General features: G+C 38.8%; 1 protein-coding gene across 3 annotated transcripts; it reads left to right on the top strand.

Annotated features, from left to right (window-relative positions):
- Positions 1-630: 630 nt before the first annotated feature.
- On the top strand, positions 631-12,483 carry mtmr9 (myotubularin related protein 9). Of its 3 annotated transcripts, none has more exons than XM_031321703.2 (11): positions 631-711; positions 1,084-1,273; positions 3,154-3,262; positions 3,421-3,546; positions 3,655-3,828; positions 3,974-4,191; positions 4,393-4,554; positions 4,682-4,823; positions 5,695-5,915; positions 6,273-6,424; positions 11,593-12,483. In XM_031321703.2, the coding sequence occupies exons 2-11, from the start codon at positions 1,092-1,094 to the stop codon at positions 11,754-11,756; spliced, it is 1,650 nt and encodes a 549-aa protein (XP_031177563.1). In that variant the 5' UTR covers positions 631-711; positions 1,084-1,091; the 3' UTR covers positions 11,757-12,483. The 3 variants fall into 3 exon arrangements, with proteins under 3 accessions (XP_031177563.1, XP_031177565.1, XP_031177564.1); XM_031321705.2 differs by having other exon boundaries at positions 634-711; positions 1,080-1,273; XM_031321704.2 differs by having other exon boundaries at positions 639-711; positions 1,065-1,273.
- Positions 12,484-13,675: the final 1,192 nt, after the last annotated feature.

Genomic DNA, 13,675 nt, shown 5'->3' with positions numbered 1-13,675 from the left:
GATCATGCAGAATGCACCTTAAAGGCATCTCAAATCTATGTTATTGAATTATGGGGCCATGCAGATATGTATCACAATGTCTTTCAAAACTCTTTCAATGTCACCACCTAGTGTCCCTTTTTGATATTGTTAGGTGCTCCATACAACAGGGGATAAATAGATGATACATGGATGAGCCCTAAAAAAAATAAAAGCAGCTTCACATACAACATGAATGTGGAAAATGTGCCAATGCCATTGAAGAATGTAGGCCTAGGCTAGTTTTTCATTTTATTTCACAGCAAATCTTAAACAAATATTTCCTTAAACTGAAGTAAAGCTCTGAAATGAATGAGTTACGGAATGATTGATGAAAAGTATTCAACTCTTTAAGTAAGTCCAGTGGGTAGTTTCATTTTGACTTTACGTATGCCTACCACCTGGATGAATGACATGAACCTTTATTATAGGCCTACATGTATATGTAATCCCATATGTTTTGTCCCATTGGTTTCCAAGTTGGCGTTATAAAGTCACATTTAACTGTAAAGTTAATGTTCAATATCATTGGAAAGCACAGAATAAATTATTTTTCATTTTCAAAGAAGAAATTGGTAATTTTCTATGCAAAAAGTCCTGAGCCGAATTTCACAAGTCAGTTGTTTCCAGTCGGCTTGTTTATGTGAACGTACCAGTCTCGCTCAACAACAAATAAAACGGAAAGATAATCAGGTAATTGTACAATAAATAATTTTATGTCAATGAAAAACGTACATTTTTGTTCTGTACTTTTACAGTATGTATTATGTTAACATAATGACGTAGATGTAAAAATGACGGACAGTTTATACGGCCTGTCACGGTTATCTTGCTAGCTAACGTTAGCCACTTCATTTCCTGAGTCAAGCTAACTTTCGCTAGCTGACATATTGTTGCAGCATTTAGCAATCGGTTTCTAAGGTAATCGACTTGCACGATATCTTTATTTAAAAGCAGCATAGCAGGGCTTCAGTTACTTTGTCTTAGCAGTAGTACTTTAGCTAACCAGCAGCGTTGTCCATATGCTTTCTCCTGCATCTGGGCTGTTTGTTGTCTTTTCTTCAGGTCAGGTCATGGAGTTTGCAGAGTTGATAAAGACACCCAGGGTGGACGGAGTTGCTCTACATCGGCCTTTCATGCCCACTGTGGAGGGGACCCTGTGTTTGACTGGTCATCACCTGATTCTCTCCTCCAGACAGGACAACACAGAGGAACTGTGGCTGCTTCACTCCAACATTGACTCTATAGAGAAAAGGTGCTTCTTAATAACTGTTATGGAGGATTTTACACCTTTTTCCTTTGTCGTTTTTCAAGTCAATGTCACTGTCACTTTGCAGTTTCTTTAGTTATGTTAAAAAATACAATGACACATGAAAAGGCTATGTTGTGCAGTGTGTTTTTGCATTGGGTGCCCTTTTTATGAAATCTATTATGAACATAGAGGCAGATCAGCAGGATGTGTGTTTGGTGAAATCATTTTGATGTGAAATAATTTAGAATATCAAGGGAGGAAACACACAGTTACGGTAGAGTTGTGTTTGATTGCGGTTACACCTGTCTTTTCATCGCAACTCTGTGATCGCATGCAGAAGGATTTGAGCATTTCACTGCTATGATTTTCTTTAGTACGCTTACGCCTGACTTTTACAGTGGAGTGAGGATCTGAAACTACTGCGACAGGAAGTCACACAGTGTTTTCCAGAGGTTGAGCATTTATTTTGTGTGGTTGAGAAGGGTGGGGAGCTCTAAACAGCATTGAGGATTAAACGTTGCCTGTAAAAAATCACAAGCAAACAAACTAATATTTGCACATCAATGCACTCGGCACAAAGTAAGTGTTAGGTAAAACTCAGGAGCAGCTTGACTCTGTACATGTAAAGGACTTTGATGACTCACACAAAAGCATTTAATAAATCATGATCAAGAAGATTTAGGATTAAGCAGTACAGTTTAACCACAGTGTAGTGTCATGTCGTGCCATCCCAACTCTGAGGATTTCTGCCTTTCCACTGAGCATTTAACTCATGCTGGAGATCTTCAGTTGAGCTGTTTACCGAATACGGGCTTTCTCCCACATTCAATTCAAACAAAGTTATTACTGGCGCCGTAAACACATTTGCTTACCTAAATCATGAACCCAAACACTTCAGCACAGACTTAAAACAATGTCAGCCTGACCACACTGCAGTAGAGCCTATCCTTAGGTGGGTGCAATCTCTCAACTGTGTCTTCCCTGTGTGTGTGGGGACCTTGGGAGACAGAGACACACAGGCCCAAGCATTTTGTTATTCAGCTGCTCAGTCTCCTTCAACTCTAAATACCCAGAGTTGACATACGGCCTAGTCTACAAGGGTTTCGGAATTGAACATGTTGGGCTTTAACCTGTAACTTGAATGTGACCAGGATCAGCTTTTGGCTGATTACTTACCCCTTTCCTTGTCCTTTTGTTGTTTCTTTTAGTTTTAATACTTTTTTCTCCCTAGCACTTCTCTGTATTTCTTATGTAGCTCTTTGAGATTTGTTTAAATATAAAGTGCGTTCCAAATAAAATGTATTTATGATTACTAGTCTCAATTTAGGACTACGAGTGTGTAAGCTCTACCACAGTTACTGTGGACATTTTTTCTTAGCATTTTCCCAACTAAGTAGCAGCTACTGGGGTTCAACTCTGTAACTTGGTCAAATGCAGGCAGGAGTATATAATAGCTAACATGTACTATATGTATTTTAATATGGGTAAATTCAGAGTGCTCAGAGGAAACCCAACACGAGGAGAACATTCAAGTTCCACGCAGTCAGCCCCAGAGTATTTCACACTGGGGCATTGAGCCGTTGTGTCTTTCCCATGCTAGTCATTCTGTCTACTGTGCTTACATTTTGAATAAAATCTTCCACTTCCTGTGGCTGGGTTGGATCAGTGGGTAGAGCAGGCGCACATATACTTGGAGGTCTATGCCTCGACGCAGAGGTCCGGAGTTCGAATCCGACCTGTGATGATTTCCTGCATGTCCCCTCTCTCTCTCTCTCTCTCTCTCTCTCTCTCTCTCTCTCTCACCTAGCTATCCTATCAGAAAATAAAGGCGGAAAAGCCCAAAAAAAAATAATAAAAAAAAAAATCTTCCACTTCCTTCTCAGATTTGTGGGGTCTCTGGGAAGCATCATAGTCAAATGCAAAGACCTGAGGATGATCCAGCTCGACATCCCTGGCATGGAGGAGTGTCTCAACATTGCCAGCTCTATTGAGGTAAAAAAGAAAAGGAAAAAAAAGAAGTCAAATAGCCTACACTTAACTGATTTTAACGGCAAAATGTTCCCTTTTACCATCTGAAAGTTTGTCCTATTTTTAATGTCAAATGAAATCTACATATGATTAATTAATACATATACTTTATTCCTCTTTAGGCTCTGTCCACGCTTGATTTACTCTCCCTGATGTACCCTTTCTTTTACCGGCCCATGTTTGAAGTCATAGAAGATGGCTGGAATTCATTTCTTCCAGAGGATGCCTTTAAAGATTTGGAGTCCATGGTATGGACTTGATTACTGACAAATAACGATGCCACTTAATATTCTCCCAGCCCTCTGTTGTACATGCCTAACACCCCTCTTTTAACATGTCACCATTCCTTTTATCAGACAGATGAGTGGAGACTGAGTGAAGTCAACAAGGACTTCAGTGTGTGTCCATCATACCCCCCTCTAGTGGCAGTGCCCAAATATGTTGATGATGACACGCTGAAGAAAGCAGCTACCTTCCGTCACGGTGGCCGTTTTCCAGTACTTAGCTACTACCACAAGAAGAATGGCATGGTGATCATCTGGGGAATGGAGTTTATATGATATATGCTGCAGAATATTCTTTGTAGATTTACTGTCCGTCTGTAGGCAATGGTTTATTTTTATTTAAATGGAATGTTTATTTTTAGAAAATCCACCAAATCCCTTCCACTTTCAGGTGATGATGCGAGCAGGGCAGCCTCTGACAGGCACCAACGGGCGCCGGTGTAAGGAAGACGAGAAGCTGATCAATGCCACCCTGCGACCAGGCAAACGTGGCTACATCATTGACACACGCACCATCAATGTTGCCCAGCAGGCCAAAGCTCGAGGAGGAGGATTTGAGTCTGAAGCTAACTACCCCCAGTGGAGGAGGATCCACAAGGCAATCGAAAGGTGAGTGGTCAGTAAGGGCTTCAGTGGATCCATAACGCAATAACTAAACTTTGTGCTATCTTTTGATAGAATGTAATACTGATACTATGTGTCAAAAGCTTTGTTTTTCAACTTGTATTTGTATGAATTAAATGTATACTCAATATATATGAATTAGTCTGAATTTTTTTTTTAGTGTTGTGACAAATCTGTCATTTCCAGGTCAAACATCCTCCAGGAGAGCCTGATAAAGCTGGTAGAGGCGTGTAATGACCAATCGCACAGCATGGACCGCTGGTTAAGCAAGCTAGAGGCTTCCAACTGGCAGACTCATGTCAAAGAGATCCTCACCACTGCCTGCCTGGCTGCCCAGTGTATCGACAGGTCAGGGAACAATGTTTGATTTGCTTGTTATGATTTATTGTTCACAGTGGATCTGTGTTACTTGTCTGTGTACAGTAGAGTAGCTGGTGACACACTGACAAATTGTAATCATGTGTGTTTGTCTCAGGGAGGGAGCGTCGGTGCTTGTTCACGGTACAGAAGGGACAGACTCCACCCTGCAGGTGACCTCGTTGGCTCAGATCATCCTTGATCCGGCCTGCAGGACCATCAGAGGCTTCCAGGGCCTGGTGGAGCGAGAGTGGCTCCAGGTAAGCTTCTCTAACCTTTGAAGCACAGTCTTATGCTGTGTCTCACTTGCACTTGCAAACTTAACGCTTGCTATTTTGCGTACATAGTGCGTTCACACTGACGAAGTGTGGCCACATGCACTGCACTACGACTACACGGATGCTGCATTCAAAGCAGTCCAAATGGTGAGTGTATAGCTGGACGCTACTCGCACTCAGCGGTCGGCATCTTTGCTATGGAGCGGAATCCGACAGGTCCACCAGCGTATTTTCAAACTTGTGAATGTGGCACGAACACAAACTATACAAATGTAATATGTGTACCGCTATACTGCTGCCAGTTAGTGAGAAAACCGGTATATGTTTTGGCAGATGACAATAGGCGGCGGTAATGCTACGCCCGGCTTCAATTTTCCAATTAAACAGAAGAAGAAGAGTTAATTCCGGTCAGTGCATAACAGCCGTGCGCGATTTGAGACAACACTACCTTGTAGAAATGTACGCAGTACACAAGTGAATACATAGTGTACACAGTGTACTACATGTAGGTGTACTCACGAAGTATCCAAATTGAGACACACCCCTTATCTTTTTCACCCTTTTGATAAAATTGCTGAGAATATTTTTTTATATAATGTCTCATTTTAAAAGCTTGAAATAACAGACGCTTTGTTTTTAACATACAGTTAAGTATTTATATGTTGGTCATACAAGGGACAATGTGGACACAAATTAGGTTACAAAAGCATTTATAACCTCATATTAGCTGATGTTAATAGCGTTTCCATGCAGGTACAGTTATCAGTTCCAGTAAGCATTTCAATATCATGATGGACATGGTCTTTGCCTTCCTCCTCATGACCCCTCTCACATCTTTGACCATCTGTCCCAGGCGGGTCACCCGTTCCAGCAGCGCTGCGCCCAGTCAGCCTACTCCAACAGCAAGCCTCGTCAGGAGGCTCCTTCCTTCCTGCTCTTCTTGGACTGTGTGTGGCAGATCCTTCGCCAGTTTCCATGCTCCTTTGAATTCAGCGAGGGCTTCCTGGTGCTGGTCTTTGAACACGCCTATGCTTCTCAGTTTGGTACATTTTTGGGCAACAGCACAGCTGAGAGGTGAGTCTGAAGTCTGATTGTTGATTTTGTTTTGCGTTGGTCTGTAATACACACGTATCATGTACAATTATATAATTTAATGCAATCAAATACAATATCCCTACAATACAGTGTTCATAAACATTTTTATAGTATGCCATTGCCTGGTATTAGTGTGGTAATGTCCCAATAATGATTTTGTTGTCAAGAGTTCCAAATGTATTGAGAGAAAAAATATTTTCACCAACAAGATTTTCCTTGTTTATTCAGCAAGTGTGTCATTGTACAAGTTACAAGTCCCTTTTGACAAACAACGTTAGGCATCCACTGCTTTTATTGATAAAGATATAACCTTACACCCTCGTACCCTTTTGATAGAGCCAAACTGTCTCTACCTGAGAAGACTGTGTCCCTTTGGTCATGGGTAAATCGGCCCCAAGAACTGGAACGTCTGACCAACCCGCTCTACGAGGCTAACAGTCTTGTGATCTGGCCCTCCGTTGCCCCTCAGAGTCTGCTGCTGTGGGAAGGTAAGAAAGACATGCAGTGACTGAGATTATATACAGTAGGTGACCTGAAAGGTTCTGTCTATTGGAGAGAAGCTAATGTCAGTCCATTACATTTGTAACACCCTGTAATAAACAATGTGTCTCTCTACACTGAATATAATTTTACAAAGCAACCACATTGGGTTTGTGTCATACTGGATAAGGAAAGTAAACACTGTTAGCAGTACATTGAAAAACAGACTAAACAAAAGCAGACTTAATTTGACTTTGCAATGAAAATGTTGAATACTGATCACAATAATCCCATAATATCACACATATTTGATAGATGAGCAGACCTAGAAGTGAAAACACCCATAAAGGTTTTAGGCAGAAACTGTCAGCAGGTCACACAACTTAAGCTTTTGTCACCTTTGCATGACAAAAAAGGTGTTGTTGGGTTAAATGGTAAATGTGTGCCAAGACTAGGAGTGGGCTACGCTTCTTGTATTCTTGTTTGACACAGAAAGCCTGTTTCTGTGTGCATCAACCAGTTAGACTGCATGTTGTGAACTCAAAGCATGACACGTTAGCATTCATGACAATGTTGGTTTGACTTATGCTGTTGTTAAATGCTCGGGCTGAAGACCAAAAACTTTGGCCGAAAAACAAAGTTTGACTAAGATAACAGCTGACACCCATGACTAAAGCCTAAAACAGGTGCTGCTATTATAGCCTGCAGGTACGCTGCCATAAATTGTTCACAGTTTCCTCCCTTGTTACATTTTTACTGAATGCTGTAAAAACTTGAATTTTACAGACATTCTGTAATCCCACCAGAAGGGGGCACCGTTGATTTCACTATTTGCACCGCTGAACTGAGTGACCCTGTGAGCCACTAGTCAATACATTAATGCAGGCATGCATACATTATATTTTAAAGGGAAATTTGTCACAGCCACATGAGATGCAATTATCAACACGACAGGCCATCATTTTCCTCTCGTCCAATTACAGGACCTTTTGACACGAAATGACATAACCGCTGGAAACACCTCCCTCTTTATCTACAATTCAAGTAATATTGTAAAAGTGTAAAGATATAATAAAATAATGTGCATATGAATAAAACTTTTAAAAATAAAAATGTGGTAGTTAGTCCGAAATACTATGCAACCAAACCTTTTAACATGACCTCAGGTCCACCTCAGATAACCCGCCTTATGAACCATGTCACATGAAGAGGTTAAACTCTGCATGTGGCCGTTAAGCTCATATTACTTTTTCTCCCTCATTTAGCTTTCAGCAAAACACATTTCCGACATTGCTCAGATTGCTTCGCAGGCATCTGGATGATGTGTGCGGCTTGCGTGTTTGTCTTATTATAGGTGGCAGAAGGTACACATACTGACATCTGAGCCCAGTGACGCTGGATAGTGGCAGTCAGTAGTGGAATCTAACAAAGTACATTTACTCAAGTACTCTACTTAAGTACACATGTAAGGGTACTGTACTTTACTGAAGTATTTTCTTTTCATGCCACTTTCTACTTCTACTCCACTACATTTCAGAGAGAAATATTGTACTTTTTACTCCACTACGTTAACCTGACAGGTTTAGTTATTTTACAAATTAAGGTTTTTGCTCACAAAACACACGTAGTTACATGTAGTATAAAATAGATGTTTTATTATAAATTATACTACCCAAAAATATATAGGCCTACAAGTACAGCTGAAATGATAAGATGATTAAACAGTTGATGACAGAACTGTCTTGATCGTTTCCAGTTTCTAAAATGTGAGGATTTTTCTGCATTGAGTACTTTTACTTTTTATACTGCAGCGCTTTTACTTGTAACAGAGTATTATCACAGTGTGGTATTAGTACTTTTACTTAAGTAAAAGGTCTGAATACTTCTTCCACCCCTGGTGGCGGTTTACTACTAATTATCAGTTAGCAGTCGCATGCACGCTAATCCACTCACTTTTCTACTTATCTGTAGCAACAATCTCAAATATGAATGTAAGGCTTTTATTTCACCACAAAATATCAGTTAGAATGACTTGTTAACTGATTTCAGAATGTTACAGATACTGCATAAAACTACTTGATCTCTTCATTTAAACAGATTAAGAAGTTTTTTTTTAATTTAAACTGCAAATTTGATGTCTGAATTATTTTTTAAACACTTCTGCCACCTTGTTAACTTGAAATATATTACGTTTCAAAGCATCAAATGGTGGCAAACAAAATGAGCAGTGATACAGTGACGCTTTCATGATGCTTAAGAAAACTTTGTGGGTGCAGTGAATGAATTCTGCTCTTTTCTTTCTCCGTGCCCTTCAGATTGTTTTCTTGTGATTTATGGTCGTTGTGAATCAAGGATTAAATGGAATAAATTAGATGCCACCTTTAGTATTCACTGCTGAAAATGCTTTTTCCAACATTTCATTCATTTAGGGATATGAAATTATTTTGTTACATGCAACAAACATGTTAAATAATTCAGAATGAGTAAGTACCTTTTCTTTCTAAATGACTATATTTTAAGGAGCTTGGTTTGGAATATGGTAGTTTGTTTTTTTTCCAGCACAAACTTAATGATGGGGATAAAAATGTATTTGTTTTTCTTTTAAATTGTGGGAAGGATTAAGTTGATTTAAAAAAGGATGGGTTCAGTGACATACTCCAAAAATGTCCCAGGGAGGTCCAAGCTTAAAATTGCTGAATCTCGAATGAGCTCAAAGCGAACGCCATTCATAAAGAAAGTACGGGGAGGGGGTCTATAGACTGAGGGGTCAGTAGGTTCAGATGAACCTTTTTGAGGGGCCCCTTTCCTGACTAAGGCCTCAGAGCCACTCCCTCGTTCTATATGAGAACTACTGAAGCACGTAAAATGCAACAGACATTTTGCTTACTCAACCCTTTTATAGAGAATCAGGTGCACAGAATATCTGGGGGACAATTTTTACTTTCTAAAAAATTGGGGTATTTACACAATCTTGGGGGCACTTTATAAAATAGTAATTAGTGCATAAATATGCTGTTTTTATGTAAAATGATTGCAGATTTAATGCTTGCAGTAGGCTAATCACCACCATGAGTAAATAAAACGCATATACTATTGCTATTATCAATGCATTTATATATAGTAATGCTGTTTGTGTGAGTGTATGTTAGAGAAGGAAATGGAAATTAAATAAATTGAATGAAAATACAATGATGGCTTAATGTAGGATTAGGATATTGGCCTATATTGGTAAATATAATTTGTTTTCGAAATCTTGAGGGCAGTTTTTGCCCTTGGATTCTGCTTTTTCAGGGCATTCTGAGATTTCTTGGGGCAGTTTTGCCCTCTGCCCCCATTCATTTTTGACACTGTCTGTAGCTCTTCATGTTTGTATCTTTTACAGTCATTCTCAAACTGTGGTCCGCGGATCACTAGTGGTCCGTGAGGGTACTGCAGGTGGTCCGTGGAAAAGCAAAGTAAAATATAAAATAATAGTTTTTTAACCTTCATTTTACCAGTAAATTCCCATAAACAACGTTTTTATTTTTAACCAGGAGTAGGCCTACTGTGTTTCTATTAAATGTGTATAGGGCCAAAGGCAAAGAATGTTGTCATGATCACATCACACGCATAGCATACGGCCTACATTAAAATGATGTACACATAAATAATTCCACTAATTATAATCCAATAATATAAATAGACATTGTTCTAAAATGGGACATTCTGCATAATGAGTACTTTTACTTTTTGTACTTTAAGTATATTGTTGTGCTGTCTTCGGTATTGCTCTATACACTGACAGCCAGCTAAACTCTCTCCTAACATCAAGACTCTGAAGACAGTCGTTCCCACGTCCACAGGTTTAATGACGTTGCAAGGAAAGTGTGAAACTGTAACATACAAAGACAGACTAATCAATTCTATGCTAGCTTTTAACATACAATAGAGCCTAATGTTCAGAATGTAATTTCATCAATTCAAATATTTCCTCTAACCTTACCTGACCTAACCTTACCCCTAACCTGCCAAGATCTCTCGCTACCCCTTGCCACCTCATGTAAAATTTTCTAGATCCGCCACTGGCGCTCGGGCCCTAATGAATAAGGCCTATTATTATTTTAATTTCCAGTTAGTTTCTTGATCTCGCGTTTCTGAAATGTTTTGCGGATGTGCTGTTAAGTGGACAATTTCACATAGCCTACTTTTTGAGGTCTTGTAAAACTCTGAAGATTAATAATCCCCTAAAAAAATTACTGTATAGATTTAATACTTCATTGCTATGGAAATAAGCCTGTTGTTCAAATTAACCTGATTATGCCCGCTCGGGCGCTTGAGTAAATAAATAAATTAAATATGTGGCAACCGTTGTGTGCAGTAAACTTTCTTTTCTTTAAACTTTTCTTTTAACAAGCCTGTACTGATGTGATGACAGTTATAGTTTTAGTGCTAGTAGATCTATTAAGAGGTGGGGATTAATTCAGGTAGGACTGTGTGTAGTTAGTTATTATGTGTATTATGAGGTGGTCCGTGAACATTTTTGATTACAAATAGTGGTCCACACACACAAAAAGTTTGAAAACCCCTGTATAGAACACCAATTACATAATATTTCTGAGGGAACACTTGCTGTGCTTCAACATAAATTGTTGTGTCATCTGTTTAGATTTGGAATAAAGTTTGATGAGTTTTTACTAAAAATGCAGAGGAGTTATGACCGGCAAGTCACCTCCTTTCTGTGTTGTACATTCCGGTCACACAGCCCATTCTGTGGTCACACTTCTGTTTCCAGTATGTCAGTTCCACAAGTTCATCTACAGTACCAAAGTCCCCCACCTCCACCATAGAGGAAGTATAGGAGAGGAAGGTTTTGCAGTCAGCTCATGAATCTGCTTTGAGTCTACTGATATGACATTGAGCCTCAAGAACATTTGTGTGTTTATTACTCACTGCCAACATGCTAAACCATAATGGTGAACAATGGTAAATGTTATACGTGGTAAACAGCATATTAGTATTGTGACTGTGATCATTTTAGCATTTAGCTCAAAACCTTGCTGTGCCTCAGTTTCACAGAGCCACTAGCAGGGCTGTAGACTGTTGTTAGAGCATAAAAGGAAAAGGAAAACTGCTTCCTTGTAATATGTTTTGTTCTTTATAGATTTCTCACAGTGTCCTATCCCATCTTCTATTACAGGAGTGTTCCTTCGTTGGAACCGCTCCTCCAAGTGTTTGGACGAGGCCTATGAGGAAATGGGACATATAATTGCTTACAACAAGGAGCTTCAGAACAAAGTAAACAGCCTGCGCAGGCAGCTGGCCCAGCTGGAAACTGAAGATCCTCTGCTGCAGAGTCCATAGAGAGAGAGAGACGAGAAAGGACGCGAGATGGAAGAAAAGGTAGAAAATGTGAAAAAATACACAACTAAATACAAAAACAGATCAATGTCAACCCAGTTTTAGGCTTCGGTTAGGTTTAAATTCCTTTCAGATGTTTGAGAATATATGATTCTAACAATTATAATTTGGGATTTTGTACCTGATTGATGATGAGACATTTTTGAAGATAAAAATTTAAACAGAACGGCCCTAAGTGCAGAACAACTTTAAAATCAGCCTCTCTTCGATTTTCCATTCACGCAGTTGTCTTTCACACAGTTTACATGGACTAAAACAGTGATACCAATGCCATGTTGTGTCATTGAAACTAAGCAGGAGTGAGAGGGAAAGATACAGAAAAAAACAGCCACTTATTTCTCAGAGTGCTGGTAAAAGCCCAACACTTACTCAACACAACATCTCATAGTCCTCCAGTATAGATTGTCCAAAAAATAATTGACAGTGATGTACATAATTTAATTAATCAATCATTTAGGTAATTTTTCAAGCAAATATGCCAGACATTTGCTGGTTCCTCTGTCTCTCATGTGAGAATTTGCTACTTTTCTTTATGATAAATCACTTTAATATCTGTGTTTTGGGACTGTTGGCCAGACAAAACGACCAATTTGAAAATGTCCCCTTGAGCTGTTGCACATTAGGATGGACATTTTTTTCACAATTTTTTTGACATTTCATAAACTGAACGTGTCGTCACATTAAATGATCATTCAAATAATTGTATTAATAATTAATTAATATTAACATTAAACATTAATAATTGCATCCTTATTCTAGTATTAGTGTGCACGTATGTGCAGAAAGAAAACTGTTCAGTTCCTCAAATTACACTTTGGCTTTTCAGCTGATTTCACAGCTGCAAAGCCTCATCAAACCCCCGCGTCTCACACTCGCTGACTCTCATTTACATACGCAGATATCTTAACCATTCAGTGAGAGAGTCCATTTTCATGTGTTTTCATAGATTCCTATGTATTTTTGGGCATTGATCTTGTTCACGAGGGAATATTGAATGTTCATTTACTACAGGGTACACATTTTCACCAATCATCCTGCTGAATGTATATATACCACTGAAGCACTGCAGAGTAACTATGGCAACATATAGGCTACTATAAGGCAGCATGTGACTTTGCTGCACGATGAGATGATATAATAAGCGTAGGTAGGGTCAGCACCTACTGTACTGTACAATGAGAGGGGAGGCTTGTCTAATGGGGATCAGACCAAAATATCTTGTATGTTTATTACTTGACATTCCAGTAAGGAGGTATTAAGAAAGACTTATTTAACAAAACTTTAAAAAAAAATGTTAGCTTGCCTCATTATGTTTGGTCAGTATTTCTTTTTCAAACTCATTATGAATAATATTAAAGTAATCAAATGTGTTTGAGCGTATGATGCAGAAAAAAATAGTCTTGTTGCCACAGTAATGTTGGCCATGTAATTATTAGACTTTACAGAGTTGATGGAGGTTTGAAAATAGAATGTTAATTTAAAGACCAATATATATTTTGGTTATTAAACTTGTATAATAACTGTTGTTCAAGTACATTAGAAACAAAAAGCATATCTGCTGTTGTAGTTTACGATCCAAAACTAATGCACTGTGTGAAAGACATATACAATATCAGAAACACATAATTATAATTCTTGTAATTAGCATAATTTTGTTGTCAGTACTCACCAGCTGTCTTCATATTAGACAGTAAATGTCTTGACATTAAATGTGAAAACATGCCAATTTATCAACAAACGTAAAGCTATTAGACTTAATGCTGTGCAAGTCACACAGACACTGTTTTTGTCATGAGGACATTCACTTTCGCATCAATGTCTTGCATCCAAAGTGATCATTTTCTCACCAACGCAGGACTGAT

This window comes from Sander lucioperca, chromosome 19, assembly GCF_008315115.2.
Source record: "Sander lucioperca isolate FBNREF2018 chromosome 19, SLUC_FBN_1.2, whole genome shotgun sequence".
In the NCBI taxonomy this organism is placed as follows: domain Eukaryota; kingdom Metazoa; phylum Chordata; class Actinopteri; order Perciformes; family Percidae; genus Sander; species Sander lucioperca.
The sequence above is the reverse complement of the archived record's forward strand: the minus strand, read 5'-3'. Positions and strand labels throughout refer to the sequence as shown.

What these genes read in the sequence shown, in the direction of transcription:
- mtmr9 (XM_031321703.2), top strand. Translation starts at nt 1,092, where the DNA reads ATGGAGTTTGCAGAGTTGATAAAGACACCCAGGGTGGACGGAGTTGCT. An exon ending in TTAAAGATTTGGAGTCCATG is followed by an intron (nt 3,547 to 3,654) that starts GTATGGACTTGA and finishes TCCTTTTATCAG; the next exon opens with ACAGATGAGTGGAGACTGAG. An exon ending in GAGTCTGCTGCTGTGGGAAG is followed by an intron (nt 6,425 to 11,592) that starts GTAAGAAAGACA and finishes CTTCTATTACAG; the next exon opens with GAGTGTTCCTTCGTTGGAAC.